Here is a 20,003-nt window from a genome sequence, read left to right as displayed (position 1 = left end):
AGTTGTCCAATGGCACCCAATACAGTAGGACTCGCAAATAATAAACTATTTTTCATCCTTACAAAACCACATGGTCTGAGACAAAGGCAAAATATGTTTTATATCATAAAAGATACATAAAGTATATTAGGCATGTCTTGTGAACTGAATTCCTTCATTTTCGTCATGTTAACGGTGTGTTGATCTCATTTAAAGCACTAAAATGGTCAGTAGTACTGCCAGCATGCACAGAATACAGTTAATAATAAATGAGTTCAATGTAAATTTTGGTTCGGGAAGGTGGATGAGGTGCTTGGCCTGTGCTACTCGGGTGGTGTTTGGAACAGCGAGATGATGGGGTCCTCGTGGTTGGTAACCACTAAAACGCTGCGGAACTTGTCAAAGAGAGTCTTTAGCTGGGAGCGACGCATGTTCTCATTGTACATGATCTCCTCCAGGTGGTAATGCCCTCTAAAGTAGTGCAGCAACCTGTGGGAGATATTAATCAATCATTTTTGCTGGAAAGCAAACAAATGACAAAAGCTCACAGGAGACATAATGCAAGCTTCTGTTTGCCAGGAGATTTTTTGGTGAGAAATATTAATTTAAGTATTTCCAAATGTATACCACCATTCAAACTTTTGGCATCACTCAGAAATTGCCCTGTTTTTGAAAGAAAATAAATTTTTCACTGATCAGAAATACAGGCTAGACATTGTTAATATTCACTATTATCCTGGAACCTGGAAATTATTACAATACCTTGGAAACAGCTGATTTTTAATGGAATATCTACAGGGACATACAAAGGCCCATTTTCAACCACCATCCTGTGTTCCAAGGGCATACTGTGTTAGCCAAAAAAAAAAAAAAAGTTATGTTAAAAGGCTAATCCAACATTAAGCAACCCCTTGTGCAATTCTTGAAAAACATTGTGCCATTTAAAGATGCAATAAACTGGCCTTCTTTGGGCTACTTGAGTATCTGGAGCATTAGCATTTGTGTTTGATTATGGTCTCGAAACGGCCAGAAAGAAAGAGCTTTCTTCAGCTCGTCAATTGCTGTTTTGAGAAATGAAAGCTATTGCATGCGAGAATCTGCCAAGAAATTAGAAGATATCTAATAACTACTCCCTTCACAGTACAGCACAAGCCGGCTCAAACCAGACTAGACAAAGAAGTGGAAGGCCCCAGTGCACAACTGTGCAGGAGGATAAATACATCAGAGTCTCTAGTTTGAGAAACACACACCTCACAAGTCCTCAGCTAACTGCTTTATTAAATATTACCCACAAAACACCAGTCCCAAAAAAAAAAGACAATCTGGGACTGCACAATAAACAAAAGATCTCTGCATGAATATTTTCAGACATTGGGGAGAGGATGACTGGAAAACAGTGCTATGGAAGGACAAATCTAAGCCTGATGCCACCAACAATGGTGGAAGAAATGCGTCGGGGGTGCTTTGGTACTGGTAAAGTGGAAAAGTTGTACAGAGTGAAAGGAATTTTGAACAAGGAAGGTTATCCCTCCATTTTACTTTCCAACTCCTGTGGAAAGTAGCGCTTGATTGGAGCCAATTTCATCCTACAACACGACATTGACCCAATTCATGCAAGACCTATATAGAGAAGAAGCAGTCAGCTGGAATTCGGTCTGTAACGGACTGGCCCGCACAATCATCGGATCTATATAATAATATTGAGCTGTTTTGGGAGCAGCTGAACAGATGGTATGAAAAACAAAAATGCCCATCGAGCCAATCCAACTTGTAGGAGGTGCTTCAGAAAGCATGTAGTGAAATTGATGCAGACTGCTTCAACAAACTGACAGCGAGAATGCCAAAGGTCTGTAATGGAGGATTCTTTGCTGAAAGTTTGAAGCACTCAATTGTTATTTCAAGCAGAAATCCTTATCTCTAATTTTGCTTTGAAGACATTTAATATTCATTTCGCAACTTACTGGATTAATTTTTTCATGGAAAATACAAACTTTTTTTTTCTGAGTGATTCCAAACTTTTGAACGTTAGTGTATAATATTCAGATATATTTCCAGTTGCTGAGCAAAGCCCTCATAATGATTTCCACCTTGGACTTACAACTTCATGAATTTACACAGGACAAACCTTGGTAAAGTTTGTTAAATGTACTTTTCATGATTTGTTCTCATGGACTTTATACCCAGTTCATTAGTGATTGTACACTGATTCTTGAACATGCTTAATCTTAAGTCCTTTTTTTCTTTTATCTAAAGCACCCTGAGATTCTGAATTCAAAATAGAAAGAAAACATTATTATAACACTCTTCATGTTACCTAGCAAACATGCGCAGGTCATCAGGATTTTGTGCAGCAGGCACGCTAAGGATGGCATGGCGCTCGTGTTCGGTCAGACTAGCCAATAAGGTCTCAGTCATTCTCTTATTGAGTGGAGAGTCTCCCCCTGGCAGCAGCTCAGCACTGGAGTTGTCCATGCTAGGGCTTGTCAGTGTCATGTCATCGCTGCTGGCTAGTGACAGAGAAGGAGGCACAGGATTGGTTAGGCTTCTTGGAAATGGTGAGAGTTACACTGATTATACTAAATGAACTGAGGCTGAAACAATGCGACGTTACTTGGGGAGCCGAAACTGAGGGTGGTAGGAGTGCTGATGCTGCGTCCAGCCACACGGTTCACCATCGGCACCTCGTCCTCCAGTGGGTATGGCTGTTCCTCACTGGGTGGCACAAGCAGGCACGCATAGGTGTGAAGCTGGATCAGCAGCCGCCTCTGCAACATCCACACCACCATCTGGATCAATTGTGCCTGTGCCAAGAGACGCACACTTCAACACAAGGTACCTCATCCAAAGCTAATATTACCAAGTATAAACAGCTGTGTTCACAGAGCACCACAATCTTCCATTTACTCTCAGCATGTATAGATAAGGAACAAGATTAAAGTCCCTTGACCTGGACGGGTGGCACAGCTGTGCTCGAGCAACGTTTGTGAATGGAGGGTGGAGTCTGCGTGGGTAAGGAGGAGTGAGTAATTCCATGAATGAGCATACACCTGTGTGTGATTAATGTTGGTCTATTTAAAGGTGTCTTGCACTGTAGGGGAACCCCTGCGAAGCTCCAGTAAAGCAGAACCATGTGTGCTTGTGTTTTTGATTTTACTTTGAGTTAGTGAATAAAGTGCTAAAAGCATTACAATGAAAAAAAAAAGAAAAAGAAAAAAAAAAGGAAAGAAAAGAAAAACGTCACACTCTCCAAAGCCTGCCTCCCACGTCCTCATTTTAGTCCATACTCACCAGGGTGTCACAGCAGCGTATGGCCACAGCTACTAAGTTATGCAAGTTTTATGCCAGATGCTCTTAGAACTTGTTCTGGTTGTGATATCACGTGCAACATTTTCAAAATACTTTGTGTTCTATTATTACCATCTAAACTGCATTGCTGTGCGAGCTATCTCAGCCTGTTGTGTATGTCTGATCTTTGTTGTTGGACATGATAAAATAGTAATCTTAAGAAGAACTGAGAGAGAAGCTTTATCTCAGCCATAATGACTCGTACAATACTAACCTCATGTACAGAGGCGTCCAGTGGGTTCCTGAACTCAGACAGAGATACAGGTAGAGAGAACTTGGCTAGCATGGACGGCAGGTCATAACCAGGAAACTGCTGGGAAAACTGCTTTGCCAGTGGAGAGTACCTAGAATGAGACATGACTTCACCCATATAGATATAGCACTCACAAGTGAGTTGGGGGAAAGTAAGCCTCATAGCAGTCAAAGCATTTTATCCTATAATACCAAATCATTTCTGCAGGGTACAATTACAAGTCTTAAAGAGGGTCGAAAAAGGCTGAGGCAAGTGACACTCACAAAAATATGTTGGCGTGTGGAGACAGCATGTATACGTTGTTCTCGCAGAGTGGATACACAATGATGGCTTTACCCCAGTATACCAACTGAGCAGCTATCTGAAAGACCTGTGAAGGCAACAGAGAACCAAGGAAGAGCTTATGCAAGCCTACACAAACATAAAAACTTGTACTGATGGAAAAAATAATATAGTAAGCCGAATCACACGTGAGAAGAATATTCTGCAACTGAGTTTTCTCACAGTGCTGCACAAATGAAGTAGAGTTTCATCCACTGATGCAGGATACAAAGCGCAAAAATCATTTTCTTAAAAACCTAACAAAAAAAAAGCCATTTTTTGTTGAAAGAAACACAACAAAAATGCAGTCATTAGATCTGCCAAGCAAAAATTTAAATCAGTATATCCTAAAGCACTGGCTATCAAAGTGAGGTCTGGGTGCTCACAGGGGTCTGTGAAGCATAGGCAGGGACTGTTCTTTTATTTGCTTATTTATTTATTTATTTATTTATTACAGTGGTGAAATCACAACCTACAATTACCAAAGTTTTGTATAAATATGTCTTCTGCCAGTTGAAATTGCAGGAATAAAAAGCTATATAAAATATAACAGGGTTCAATGAATAGCAAGAATATTATTTTGCAAATTTAAACAAGTAGCTTAATATTTAAACAGTTGAATTATGTTTACCACTGAGGTGTCTGTGGTAAATGTTTCACAGTTTTAATTGGGTCCCTGCCTGCAAAAAGTTTTCGCACCCTTTCCCAAAAACAAATTTCTTCTATTTGCAGGAATCGTGACCACTAGATGGCAGTATGAGACCAATGATCAGGTTCTAAAACGTGCTATGACGTCAATTCACTCATTATTCACTGTTTAACTCATTCATTATAAGCTGACTTACACTAACATTATAGTATGCATCCAACACTAACTATCTCTTAACCTATGTGTTGTACTGTATCACCTGCGTTAATGCAGTTTCATTAGAGGGAAGATCTGGAATTAACACAAGACAGAGGCGTGCTGTGTCACTAACGGCTAATGTTGTGGATAAAAAATGTCATAAAATAAACATAAGGGAGACCTAGCATCCAGCAAAGGGGTGAGGAAGGACTGACGACGGGCACCTAGACACATAGAAGCGGGATTAGGCGGACATTGACAAATTGGAATTACACTTTAAAGATCTTTAAGAGCAGTAGTAGTCAAAAAAGTCAAAAAGAGGTATACGAGCTGAGCTGAGGAGTGCTAATACACACACACACACACACACACACGCTCGTACAGTCAAGGGCGGGCAAGTAGACACAACATACACACACACACTCTCTTTCTCATACACATGAATAACTTTATAAGAATAATGAAAAAGGAGTAATAAGATATTATAATATCTTATAGTAATAGAGAAACTCTCTATAAAAAAACAGAATAGTAGGATATGCAGGACAGTAGAACTGTAATGATATTAAGAAGTCGGAAGTACAGTAAACCGCTTTTCAAGTAGTATAAATATATATATAAAATAAGAAATATAGAGCAAATATGAAAATAAATTATAAACTAGAAATACAGGAAAATGTAAACTTACTCATGACTCAAATGGTGAAGGTTCTTGTCTCGCAAGGAAGGCCTTAATTTTAAGAAAGAACCACGAGGAGCCATTTATAAGGGTGGCTGAGTCAAGCTGCCCCCCCCCGCGAGATAACAGTAAGACCAAGGTCACTCTAGATTGTTTAGTCTTGTCCACTTTCTATTTTACGGGTAATTCAAATTCTCTGGTTTCGATTCTCTGGGTAACTGAAATTCTCTGGTTTTGATTCTCTGGGTAACTGAAAATCTCTGGTTTTTGTTCTCTGGGTAACTGAAACTCTCTGGTTTTGACTTTCTGGGTTATTAGAAATCCCTGGGTTCTGATTTTATGTGTAAATTGAAACCCCTGGTTTTGATTCTATGTGTAAGTGGAATAGCCCTTTTCTGGAACATAAGAGTAAGGTAGATGAGCTCTTTTTTAACCCTATTGGTAGTGAGATCGTAGTCTTCTTGAAACATATGGGTTATTTACTGTGTAAGTACAGTATAAATACTGGAGCTTAAGCTCAGGGTAGTGGGATCACTTCTGAGAATTCTCATCGGTGTGGATCTCGTGTGGTGGAATGGAACAATAAAGCTGGACCCTTGCTTCTTCTCACTCACGGCTGGTGTATTTTTTTCTATCTCCAACTGGGCTCAGAGGTAGATGTGAGTATTGGCTTCTATGTTGAATTTTAAGTGTTTTTGGGTAATAGGCTAAATTTGAGCCAACACTAAAGTGATCTATTTATTAAATAATAAATACTGATTCAAACATTCATTTAATAAAAATACCAGAATTTTTTTTATCAGGTTGATAAATGCACAAAAAATTCTAATTAAATTTTTTTAATTAATATCTAGGGAACTTAAGAAATACACGGCCTGCCAAACTGGTAACTGCTATTATTTCGAGTATACTGTGAGTATTATTATTTCGAGTATACTGTGAGTATTATTATTTCTAATATACTGTGAGTATTATTATTTTGAGTATACGGTGAGTATTATTATTTCTAATATACTGTGAGTATTATTATTTCGACTATACTGTGAGTATTATTATTTCGACTATACTGTGAGTATTATTATTTCTAATATTCTGTGAGTATTATTATTTCAAGTATACTGTGAGTATTATTATTTCGAGTATACTGTGAGTATTATTATTTCTAATATTCTGTGAGTATTATTATTTCTAATATACTGTGAGTATTATTATTTTGAGTATACTGTGAGTATTATTATTTCTAATATACTGTGAGTATTATTTCGAGTATACTGTGAGTATTATTATTTCTAATATACTGTGAGTATTATTATTTCTAATATACTGTGAGTATTATTATTTCGAGTATACCGTGAGTATTATTATTTCGAGTATACCGTGTGTATTATTATTTCGAGTATACTATAAGGTACTTTTTCACCTGCAGGAGAGCCAGGTCAGCATCTTGTGCCAGCTGCTGCAAGTTCTTCATAGCTGAACAGATCTTTATGAGACGCAACAGAGCAGGAGAACAATCGAGTGGGAGTTGATCCAGCAGGGCTTTCTCACTGTCCAGCAGCAGCAGGGCATGGTACGGCCTACAGGGATAATATATACAGTCAACTCCAGAAATACTGTCACTACATAAAATGTAAACACGTGTAGTTTAATTGCAAGTTTCTTAAGGTTTCCATAAGGCTTTCATATCCAAACACAGAGACTGTAATGTAATTGCATTTTTAAAAATATTCTTTATGTACTATGACCATCTCAGTGTTCATTTGGATGTATATTTGTCATAGTCAACATTCTTTTCTAAGAGGATATTCCCAAAATCATGTACTCTTATTTTAACTAAAGAATAACAAAGTTAATAAATATGAAAACAAGACACATAAATATGAAAATGTGTAAATATGAAATATTAATATGTAAATATGAAAAAGAAATCACTGAATTTCTTATTTTAATTTCTTATTTCCACTGACATTGGTGGGGGGGGGGGGCAATCACAGAACAGTGTGCTGTATCGCTATTGTAATAATAAACATTTACAGTCATGTGAAAAATAAATTTTTTTGGGACAAGCAAACATTTGATCCTCTTTGAAACGGTGCCTATTAATAAAGGTGACACGCTATCAAATGACACATAAAATTGACATTTTGTAGTAATTTTCACAATTTAAATGAACAAAAAACAGATCAGTCACATGGAAAAAGTAAGTACACTCCTGTATGTATTACACCTTCAAATCCATAAAATTAGAATCAGCTGTTCAAGACTGAGTGCCAGTGATTAGAACCTGCTTAGGGAGTGCAGGTGGAACCTGTCTTATTTGTACTCCTCTCATATCTATTGTCTGGTGTTCCCTTTGCTATTGAGGTGTGTGGTGTCATCATGCCAAGATCTAAAGAGTTCTGGAAGATGTTTAGTAAAAAGGTTGTGGATGCCTATGAGTCTGGCAAGGGATTTAAAAAGATCTCCAAATGATTTGAAATACATCATTCCACTGTAAGGAAAATCATCTACAAATGGTGCAGATTTCAAACGACTGCCAATTTGTCCAAGACTGGTCGTCCTATATAAAATATAACAGGGTTCAATGAATAGCAAGAATATTATTTTGCAAATTTAAACAAGTAGCTTAATATTTAAACAGTTGAATTATGTTTACCACTGAGGTGTCTGTGGTAAATGTTTCACAGTTTTAACTGGGTCCCTGCCTGCAAAAAGTTTTCGCACCCTTTCCCAAAAACAAATTTCTTCTATTTGCAGAAATCGTGACCACTAGATGGCAGTATGAGACCAATGATCAGGTTCTAAAACGTGCTATGACGCCAATTCACTCATTATTCACTGTTTAACTCATTCATTATAAGCTGACTTACACTAACATTATAGTATGCATCCAACACTAACTATCTCTTAACCTATGTGTTGTACTGTATCACCTGCGTTAATGCAGTTTCATTAGAGGGAAGATCTGGAATTAACACAAGACAGAGACGTGCTGTGTCACTAATGGCTAAAGTGATCTATTTATTAAATAATAAATACTGATTCAAATATTCATTTAATAAAAATACCAGAATTTTTTTTATCAGGTTGATAAATGCACAAAAAATTATTTTAATTAATATCTAGGGAACTTAAGAAATACACGGCCTGCCAAACTGGTAACTGCTATTATTTCAAGTATACTGTGAGTATTATTATTTCTAATATACTGTGAGTATTATTATTTCGAGTATACTGTGAGTATTATTATTTCCTGTATACTGTGAGTATTATTATTTCTAATATACTGTGAGTATTATTATTTCGAGTATACCGTGAGTATTATTATTTCTAATATACTGTGAGTATTATTATTTCGAGTATACTGTGAGTATTATTATTTCTAATATAGTGTATTATTAGAAATAATATACTGTGAGTATTATTATTTCTAATATAGTGTATTATTAGAAATAATATACTGTGAGTATTATTAGAAATAATATACTGTATTATTATTTCGAGTATACTGTATTATTATTTCAAGTATACTGAGAGTTATTATTATTTCGACGGAGGAACTGGTCTTATTTATACTCCTCTCATATCTAGTGTTCCCTTTGCTATTTAGGTGTGTGGTGTCATCATGCCAAGATCTAAAGAGTTCTGTAAGGCATTTAGTAAAAAGGTTGTGGATGTCTATGAGTCTGGCAAGGGATTTAAAAAGATCTCCAAATGATTTGAAATACATCATTCCACTGTAAGGAAAATCATCTACAAATGGCACAGATTTCAAACGACTGCCAATTTGTCCTGAACTGGCCGTCCCAGCAAATTCAGCCCAAGATCAGACCGTCTGATGCACAAAGAAGTCTCGAGGAACCCCAGAATTTAATTACAGGATCTGCTAGTAAGTCTTGCAACAGTTGGTGTCAAAGTGCATGCTTCTACAATCAGAAAGAGATTGCACAAATTTGACCTGCATGGGAGATGTGCCAGGAAAAGGCTTTTGCAAGACTACAGTTTGCCAATGAGCATATAGGCAAAGACCAGGCCTTTTGTAATAATGTGCTCTGGTCAGAAGAATCAAAGTAGCAGCAGACATGTTTGGCGCAGACCAAAGAAAGCTTTTCAGGACAGGTAATTTTCCAAGTGGTTTTGTTCAAATACATCAACTTTATTAATAGGCATTGTTTCAAAGATTTCCATGGTGTGCACTTATTCTTTCAAATGACTATATTGCTAATAACTGAGACTATATGTGTGTGTGTGAGAGAAAGAGAGAGATGTACAAAAAGGCCTGCATCAATGCAACATTCATTGCTACATAGTGAACTGAGCAAGTTAGGATGCTCATCATGTAGAGACTGTCTCTTACCACTAGGGGTGCATTCTGCCCCACTTTGACCACACTGTCTCTACACATTAGAAGATACAGTCCTACCGAATGGCCTTAAGGCTGCGTTCCAAGGCATCTGGGGGAATGTGGTTCCCTCCAACACGATGGATCTTGTGGGGCAGGCAGAAGCTGACCTCCAGCCAGTTGTTGATGTGAAGTCGCACCACTCCATTTGTACAGAGGCTGGGGTGAAGCACACAAGAAACTGCTTTCACAAATATCTTTAAGCTGTAATAATTATGCGCTGTGAGCTGTTACATTAACATAAAACTAATGTAGGTGAAAAAACATTTTCTTCAGTGTGTAGGAAAGGAAAAGTACTGGATAAATTCCTACCTGTCATAGGCTTCCTTTAGGTCTCTTGCCAGTTTACACTTGGGAAGAATGTGTCGAAAGGGAGACTGCAGAATGCCATCCGCTGTAATCATAAAGAAGGGCTCAGCTGATATTAAATAAAAACTTTTTTTTTTTTATTTCCCCCCGATTTTCTCCCTAATTTAGTCTTTGGCCACCTACCTACCAGTGAAGTCTCCCCTATCATAAGACAGCTACCAATTCAGGAGGATGAAGGCTATCATGTGCTTCCTCTGAGACATGTGAAGGTGCCAACCGCATCTTTTTGAACTACTGCTCATGCTGCATCACAGGGCAGCGTAACACACTTGGAGGAAAGCGCTATCTGTTCCATTTCCACATGCATGAGCTCAAAGAGGCTCATGATTGACTAGTGTTGCCATAATCGTTAGGGGAGAAAAGTATGCCCTTTTCATGCAGAGAGAATGGCCAATTTTGTTCTCTTGGACTCTTGGCCACAAGTGGCTGTGGCATTGCCGGGAGTCAAACTTGTGATGTCTGGACAGTAGGGCAAACACTAATGTCATAATGCATAGCACAAACAATGACTAATAACAGGTAGGTAAAAAGCAGGAAAAGAGAATGACAGAAAGTTTGAGTTGTGTGCTGCATACGCTGAAAGGCCTCACTCTCAGTCATGGTGGTGAGCTCATCTTGCACAGCCAGCATGAGTTTGGCCTCCCTGGTGAGGTACTGGCAGCGTCGCTCCTCATGCTGCAGGGCAATGGCGATGCGCCTCGACAGGTTGTGTATGCAACTGATCACCGATGGGTCTGCATTAGCCTGCAGTGGGCGGCAGAGAGACAAAGCGCAAGTGTGAGAGAAGTACACAGAAAAAAATACAAATCTGTAAAAGCTAAGAGAATTCAAGGGAACAGCTCTGGTTAAAGATGGACACTGTCCTCCAGAATTATTGGCAGCCTTCATGAAAATTTATACATACAGTGTGAGTCACTCTATATCGCTATCTGCCCTCATCTGCATACATTAGCAGGTTTCTGGCTGAAATATCCTGGTACTTAGCAGAATTCATGATTCCATCTTCAAAAGAAAACCCTGAACCACCAACCATTAAACAGCCTCAAAGCATCATTGAACCACCTCCACATTTGACAGTGGGGTATCAGGTACATTTTCTTGTATGCAGTTCCTTTTGTCATCAAACATGCTGATAGTATCTATGATCACAAAGTTTAGATTTTGGTCTCATCTGTCCACAACACATGATACCAACTGTAGTCGTGTGTGGGTGAGTGTTTTCATAGGTCCAGTCCCTGGAGTTCTTTGTTTTTTCCCATGGTAACAGAGGAAAAAGGGACTTCATATGTGCAGAATGTCATATTTATACCCCATGGAAAAGACGACATTGTTAAAACTGAGGGCAAAGGAAAATTAAAACGTCCATTTATTTAAATTATGGGTAAATCTACATGAGATCACCAGAGGCCCCCTGACTAACCATTATAATATTTGCTTCATACATTCTGGAAGTAAAGTCACCATTCCCACATTTGTTCTTTTAAATGATAGTAATTAAAAACATTATGAATGAATGCAGAATGTAGATTCACAGGTTTTTTTTGTTTTTTGTTTTTTTAGACTAAATGGGAAATCTCTCTCATAAAAATAATACTTTTTATGGTAGACCTTGTCATACAGGGGCAATATGCATTTGAAATATAGGCACAAGATAATCTTATTTATTTTTTTTTTTAAGTTATAAATCAGAAAATGTTCGTTCTTTCAGACATGCACCTAGCTGCCAATAAAAAGAACTATAACATGAGTAACAGATATGAAAATTTGAAAGATCTGATGTGTTTTAGTGTGGAGATATAGAGGGCCAAAATGGCCAGACTTTATTGAATGAATTAATTAACAAATTTGCAATTGTGGGCATTCTAGTTTAGATGTCTTACAGTAGACAACAACCCCTGAAAATATCATGCATCTAGCATGAATAGTTCAAAAGAAATGACTTAAGGAACCTTTTTCTGTAGCACTTGTTTTTACAGTAAAATTAGGCCCATGTCCCCTTTTTAAAACCTCTAAATGCCCAAAACTAATGCAGATATAATCCTGAAATTTTGCACACTATGTATTGGGGATAGTGACATTATTTTAAGAAATGATGATGCAAATATGAGATGGTCAGTCAGAAGGTTTTTTTTTTTTTTTTTTTATCTGGTGATGTGGGGTGGACTTACCCTTATTCCTCTGGCCAATAAATATCGCACATTTAGGTTTGATAGAAAATACTATTATCATTATTAATTTTTATTATATAGTTTTAAAGCAGTTCTAAAGAGAATGTTGTTGTTACCACAAATATATGTAGTTTCTCCTACTGTTAGAGTGGAACATTTGAATTATTATGTGTAAGGTTATGAACTGACCAAATTTGCTTTGTTAGTTTGTTTTAACCACACGTTTTTTCACCCTATTTTAAATAAATTGCTTGTATCTATCAGCTTAAAAACAGAGTATGCTCTACATAACACTGTTCCAACCTCACAAGTCATTAAGTTATTACAATATTATTTAATAGTATTAGCTATTAATATATACTGTATATACTGTATAATTGTAAATTGCACAATAAATACACCAATAAAATGATTATCCGGCTGCCTTATAAAACATCAGCAGAGTAAAGCAGCTTGATGGAAAATTTTGCATACAATTAATATGTATGCAATATTTTCATACACTCATCTAAAAGGTCAAAATTGTTACCTGGATCTATTGTATACAGTAAAAGCAATGTATTAAATGCTAAATTATAACTACACAAGGAGGACTACTTCAACCCCTATATTTTTAATATATTTATTAGTATGTGTCACAATATCGGAGATGTGAAATATGTCCCTGAATAGAGGAGGATAAAGGGATTTCTCAAGGATTATTTGTTTATTTGTTCTAGCTTTCTTAAAGGGTTCCACATCGTATATTTCGTAAAAACTATTTGTGGACATTTTGTTCCCAACATAAAACCTTAAACACAATTTAATTAAGCAGGCATGGGGTGTTTTTGCTGAGTCACGGTTGGCCGTCGGGTGAGGTTTGAGGGAGGGTGGCTAGGCATGAAGGTGTCAGATATGAACAGTTGTGAGAGTTGACTAAGCACTGTGTTGTGCTGAGTCAAAGTGGCACAAGGAGCTGTGTGAGGGCAGGGCAGTGTGACGAAAATAGTAGTTCTGATAGACAGGTTGCCAGGGGCTTATCAGAGCCCACTCCCTTACTAGGAAAGCAAACTCCTGCTTTCAGCTTAATTACAAACAGCTGATTCACTCCATCTTCTAATACATGATAAAAATTTAAAAAAAAAAGCTTGCCATAAGTCAGCATTTTCTTACCCTTAATGCAAACACAACACTAAACAAGATCATGGTCGGCATTTCTCTTTTTGGTGAAGGATCTGTTTTGGAAACCTACAAAAAAAAAAGACAACAAATTATTTTTCATTTTGCAATAAATAGTGCAATAAACAGACCGCTGTTAAATATATAATCCGTTAATTAACGTTTCATGACAAAATAAATAAAGACTTTTACAAAACGAGTCTCACACCCAAAATGCATAGGGAGATCCATCAAGCATAGTAATTATATTGCTGACTAGTGCAGTGGGATGCATTATTTCTGTCTGTTTCAAGCCTTTCTTCTACCCTTTAGCTGGTGGCTTACAGAACATTGTCCATATACAACATTAAAACCACTAACAGGTGAAGTGAAGCATCAATTATCTCGTTACAATGGCAGCTGTCAAGGGGTGGGATATATTATGCAGCAAGTGAACAGTCAGTTCTCAAAGTTGATGTGTTGGAACCAGAAAAAATGGCGAAGTGCAAGGATCTGAGGGACTCTGACTAGGGCCAAATTGTGATTTCTAGACGACTGGCTCAGAGCATCTCCAAAACGGCAGGTCTTGTGGATTGTTCCCGGTCTGCAGTGGTTAGTATTTACCAAAAGTGATTGAAGGAAGAACAACAGGGTCATGGGCACCCAAGGCTCATTGATGTGCGTGGGGAGTGAAGGCTAGCCTGTGTGGTCTGATCCCACAGAAGAGTTTCTGTAGCACAAATTGCTGAAAAGGTTATTAATGGCTATGAGTGAAAACACACAGTGCAGCACAGTTTGCGGTGTATGCAGCTGTGTAGCTGCAGACCGGTCAGAGTGCCCATGCCAACCCCTGTCCACCACCAAAAGCATCAGAGCTGGACCATGGAGCAGTGGAAAAACATGGCCTGGTCTGATGAATAATGTTTTAACATCATGTGGACGGCCATGGCTATGGTATTCCCTAATGGCAGTGGCCTCGTTCAGCAGGATAATGCGTCCCGTCACACCGCAAAAAATTGTTCAGGAATGGTTTGAGGAACATAGGGGACCTACGCAATATTAGGAAGGTGGTTTTAATGTTATGGATGATCAGTGTAGGTCAAAAATATTGACTGTGTTGATCACAACCACTTTGTTTACTTTTTAAAATAACAAATTGGCATAACAACAACTATCATTCTTCAAGTATATAAATATAAAAGTAAAAAAAAAACAAAACAACAAAACATGGCACCTTTGGTGGCAGACCACCCAATTTTTAGGTGAGCAAAAGTAATGGAACAGATAGTCAAAGTAAATAACACCTAATATTTGGTTGCATATCCCTTGATTGCAATAACTGCATCAAGCTGGTAACCCACTGACTTCACCAAACCGTTGTATTTTTCTTTTGTGTTGCTTTTCCCGACTTCTACTGCAGCTTCTTTCATTTGTTTATTTTGGTGGGTTTCTCCATTCAGTCTCCTCTTCAGGAGGTGAGATGCTGCTCAGCTGGGTTAAGGTCTGGTGATTGACCCCTGATAAAGTCCTTTGTTGAGTTGGCAGTGTGTTTTGGGTCCTTGTCTTGCCGCATGATGAAGTTCCTCCCAATTAGATTAGATGCGATGCAGACAGATACAATTATGAGTTACATCAATAAAGATTAATGAGTGTGTTCTAGAAGCAGCCATGACACAACCTCCACCATGCTTGACAGATGAGCATGTATGTTTTGGATCATGAGGAGATCCTTTCTTTCTCCACACTTTGCCTTTCCATCACTTTGGTAGAGGTCAATCTTGGTTCCACAGCTTTTGTGGCTCATCTCTGTGTTTCTTTGTGAATTCCAATCTGTCTTTCCGATTCTTACTGCTGCTAAGTGGTTTGCATCTTGTGGAATGGCCTCTATATTTCTACTCTCAAAGTCTTCTCTGAACGGTGGATTGTGATACCTACCCTGTGGAGGTTGTTGGTGATGACACCAACTGTTGAATTGGGGCTTTTATTCACAGCTCTCACAATGTTTCTGTTATCAACTGTTGTTGTTTTCCTTGGCTGACCTGTTCCATGTCTGGTTGTTAGTCGTTGTAGCGCCCCCCCCCCCCCCCAAAAAAAAAAAAGATTCTAAATTGTTGTATTGGCTATGCCCAATGTTTATGCAATGCCTCTGATTGATTTTCACTTTTTTCTCAGCTTCAAAATGCTTGCTTTTCTCCTATAGACAACTCGCTGGCCTTCATGTTGGTTTATACTTTTTAACAACAAATGCAGTCTTCACAGGTATAACTGAAGGCTAAAACCAAGAGTAGACATTCAGTAGACAATCAATTTAACAGGGCACATCTGGGCAGCAAGAAACAAAATGTCAGCCACATGTTCCAGTATTGTTGATCACTTGAAACAAAATGGGTGGGTTCAAACAAATGTTTAAGTTGTTTCACACATCTAGATGTCAATATCAAGAAGTAAAAACTGTAATTCTGATCTATCGTCTCATATTCATCTTTTGAGCTCAAACGTAAATGTCTTCAATGTATAACAAAAACAATAGAATTGGCCTTGCTGTTCCAATACTTTCAGAGGGGACTGTATATAAATATAAAATTATCTATTGTTAATACACATGCATAAAAACACATTTGACATAATCTGAATAATTAGTATAATGCATTATATATTTACAAGCTACTATACCACTGTATTTATATTATATTAAACAAACTGGCTTTAGTAACAGGCAGAATTAACTGTAACCACCTCGAACAATAGGTGGAGCTCTTAAGCCAAAAAGCCATCTTGCCAATTTTTCTCCTATTTGCCACAAGGCCCAACCCTCAAGACTAAGTTAAGCTGATACTGTGATCTAGGTTGATTTTATTTCAGTGAAATTTTTGGTGTAATTCAATTCGGTGGTGTCTAACCTGAATGGTGTGTGGTGGCTGCAGGAGGGTAGGATGTCCCACAAAGCGAACATTATCAATCTTCAGTTCAAACTTTTTGCCGCACATATCTGACTTGGTGGCCAAGATGGTCGCAAGAATGATATCGGAGAAACTTTAAAGAGAAAAAAAGGCAGAATCAATCAATGAGCAATCAGCAAACCAAAACTCAGAACAGGAGGGGATCTTAACATTCAGTTCCCCTTCAACAAATACAATCTGATTGGCTAAACTGTTTATCAATTAGGCATATGAAGTTCCCCTTACAGGGGAACATATAGAGGAAGGACATTAAAATCAAATGAATTAGGCTAGGAATAACTGTTTTCATAACAAGAGAAGAAACACTATTCAGAAGACAGTCTCTGCCAGAGATGATAGATGTTTTCTCTGCTCATGCTTTATCTATTAAAAGACATTCATTAAAGAAGTGATTCAAACCCCAGAAAGGCCCAGTGGTGCAAAAAGTCAGTGGTCCTACAAAGACCTTTAACCTCAATCAGTAGTGAAATTATTTTGCCAGAAAGAATGACCAGAAACAAACGCTGTTATTTGTTGGAGATGTGCATGGATTGTGAGCATTATTCTTTCCTTACTTAAAGGACTTCTTCATGATTGCAGTTAAAATATTCATCACCTTAAATTAATGAACCTAAATTGATCATTAAGGCAAATTATTTCAAACTATTTTATTGATATTAAATCAAGCAGTTAAAAATTAAATGTATAATTGACCTTGTGAAATGTAAATTGGTTAATTTCAACCATAATTATACCCCATGATTTCTGAATTAGGTTTGAATGAGCTTCATGACACCCACACTCAGACATTCAATTGTGTACCTAAATGGTAAAATGGCACTAGAGAGAAAAGATAAAATTAATAAATCTGGGGTGTTCTAGGGGGAAAAGGAAATGTGGTTTAAAATGATTTCATCTTACCCTGCTACCAACTGTTCATCAGTTAATGGAGTTTGCTCTCTGAAATGGGAATATGGCCATAAAAGAGAAATACATGGGGAAAAAAAAGAAAAGAAAATGGCAGCAAACAAGTTCACAAATTCACCAAACAAGAATGTTAAAAATAAATTAGTCAGGAGTGACTTGAGTTTATACAGATACATAAAAATGACACTTCTCAGTCTGCTTAAACTATTGGTCTCCCTATGCCAATCATCGTACATCTCTAATAAAACTAATATTTAAAAGTAGCTGTTGCATGTTATAAAAAAAAAAAGTAACCCATTTTCATTTTATCAGATGTATTTAAATGCAAACACACAAAAATAAACTAGCATTCAAGATTAAATAAAATTATTTCTATTGTGTCTAACCTACATAAATTTCTGCATCCAATTTGCAATTAGAATACATAATCATTATTCTATTAATCTTAAACTGAACTATTTTGAAAATGTTGCCAAACACAAACCATGGCTTATCTTATTTGTCTGTTAATTACATTTGGCTAGATTCCAGAAAACTACACTTTCCCAGCTTTGTGCAAGAAATGTGACTGAGCTCAGTTTTCTGATGAGTAATAAAAATTCAGTTAAGCAAGACATGAATTTGCAGCAAGCAACATTGCAGCATTATGTAATTTGATAATTTTTAAAAAGCACACGCTGGAGACAAATTAATGAAGAAATCAGATACAACCATTTCCAATGTACGCTAGCTGGAGATAGTTCACCATAAAAGACTACAACTTTGCTTGCAAATGCTAAAAATAAAAGATAGAATTCTTAAAATAAATATACAAACAAACAAAGACACAAATAATTAAATACATACACTTAACCCCCCCCCCCCCCCATGTTTTCTATGTTCTATTGTGAACAACATACGGGTTTATGAGATTTGCAAATCGTTGCATTCTGTTTATATTTACATTTTACACAGCGTTGGGGTTGTAAAAGTACATCACTGCCGACATCTTTTACTGACGTTCAGCTACTTAGTGACAGACCACTCCAAGTGGAGAATTATTCAGGGCTAAAGAAAAAATCTTCGGGGCTACAGGCCTCAATGCCCAGGCCAGGTTACGCCCCTGGTGTTCATTCTTCCCAGGTGTGTTGCACATATAAAGCCAGGAGGATGGTGTTTTGTTTTTTTTACAACTCAGAAGGCATGATTCTCATGGTTTCAGTCACCGTGACCCTGTCCAAAGACTGTCCTTGCAGACCCCCCCACCCCTTTCAGAAACTCATCAGATCTAGACGAATCACAATAATGACTTATTTTGGACCCAAAACGGCGAATTTCCCAGAAAGGTGACAAGTTTGCATCCCTGTTTGATTATTTAAATCTAAAGGCTATAAATCTGTCAGGAAAAGTGTTTGCTCTATCATCAGGAGATCAAGAGTATGAATCTTGTCAATTCCACAGGCAAGGAGCCAAGGGAACAAAATTGGCGAGTGGGTGATAATTGACAGGTGACCAAATTGGGAAGAAAATGAGAATGCAGATTTGCACACAGTTTATATTTTTAAAATGAATGATTCTCACCCGTCTTATTATGTGTTTTTTTGTGCTTTCATGGACTGCCATGAGCCAGAGAGAGAGAGGCATAGCTGGTGGCACACCCATGCACGGAGTGTGATCTTGACCTTGAACAAGGCGAAAGCTGCAAGCTAGTCATGGCCCTTTTTTTTTTTTTTGCGTTTTTGAAAGTGCACTGAAAAGAGCTGCTGAGAAGTCAAGTTTTAATTCCAGCTGCCTCCTCATCCCTACAAAGTTGTGCCAAAACCAAGGATACAAGGAGGACTCTGCGACACCTTAAAATCCCTTGTCATCTCCCCTTACTCCATCTCTCTCTCCACAAGGGGAACATCCCGTGCCCTCCAGAACAGCGCTGTCAAAGTAGGCTCCACTTCAGAGAGACACAGATGGTGGGGAGCAATCACGCAAAGAGACCCTGAGGTACACGTTTGACCAAGTGAGAGTGATTAATGGAAAGCAAATTCAGTCCAATGTTGTGCTAACCCACCCATATTTTTCAGTTATCAAAGATAGGTTATATCGTGTGATGCAGAACTAAGGAAGTAATGACCCAATTGTTGGTCCCAAAGAGCCGTTGGGAAATGCTTTTCCACACGGCTCATTATAATGCCATGGCTGGGCATGGATCTCGTTGGACCATTAGAACAGAGTGCACAAGGGCATCTCTTTGTATTGGTTGTAATGGACTATGCAATGTATTATGCTGCTTATTTAGATGGTATAATCATTTATAGTAATGACTTGCAGCGGCATTTCCAACATGATCCGATGAGATCCTTGAGACAGGAGGGACTCACAGTAAACCCAAAGAAGTATGCAACTGGACAGGTGGAAGTACAGTATCTGGACTCTTTGAGAGTCAGCTACAGGCCGGACAGCTCCCTGGCCTGAGTCAGCTGGTGCAGTTAAGTGTCAGCTGGGGTGAGTATTAGCAGTGGATGGAGAGGGGGCCGGTTGAACCAGTAGGTTGTGTGTGATGATTCTCACCTGTGTCTTATTACAGCCAACCTACAGATGTGTGGTTCTTTGAACTTTCAGGGACTGCCGTGAGCCAGAGTGGCATAGCTGGCAGAGCTTGGAACA

At 37.9% G+C, this 20,003-nt stretch overlaps 1 protein-coding gene across 5 annotated transcripts in view; it reads right to left on the bottom strand.

Annotated features, from left to right (window-relative positions):
• Positions 1-76: 76 nt before the first annotated feature.
• nprl3 (NPR3-like, GATOR1 complex subunit) overlaps positions 77-20,003 on the bottom strand; it is a 22,708-nt gene continuing 2,781 nt past the window's right edge. The window contains exons 3-14 of one of the 5 annotated variants that reach the window (XM_053612760.1): positions 17,361-17,399; positions 16,401-16,533; positions 13,516-13,590; positions 10,771-10,939; positions 10,139-10,220; positions 9,848-9,985; positions 6,845-7,001; positions 3,841-3,947; positions 3,539-3,668; positions 2,591-2,780; positions 2,294-2,486; positions 77-468 (exon numbers count right to left, since the gene is read on the bottom strand). In XM_053612760.1, coding sequence (XP_053468735.1) covers positions 303-468; positions 2,294-2,486; positions 2,591-2,780; positions 3,539-3,668; positions 3,841-3,947; positions 6,845-7,001; positions 9,848-9,985; positions 10,139-10,220; positions 10,771-10,939; positions 13,516-13,590; positions 16,401-16,533; positions 17,361-17,399 — 1,579 coding nt within the window. In that variant the 3' untranslated portion in view covers positions 77-302. The other 4 variants (XM_053612761.1, XM_053612762.1, XM_053612763.1 and 1 more) reach the window with 4 other exon arrangements.

Source organism: Ictalurus furcatus, chromosome 24, assembly GCF_023375685.1.
Source record: "Ictalurus furcatus strain D&B chromosome 24, Billie_1.0, whole genome shotgun sequence".
Taxonomy (NCBI): domain Eukaryota; kingdom Metazoa; phylum Chordata; class Actinopteri; order Siluriformes; family Ictaluridae; genus Ictalurus; species Ictalurus furcatus.
Note: the sequence above shows the minus strand (reverse complement) of the source record. Positions and strands in the feature narration are given on the sequence as shown.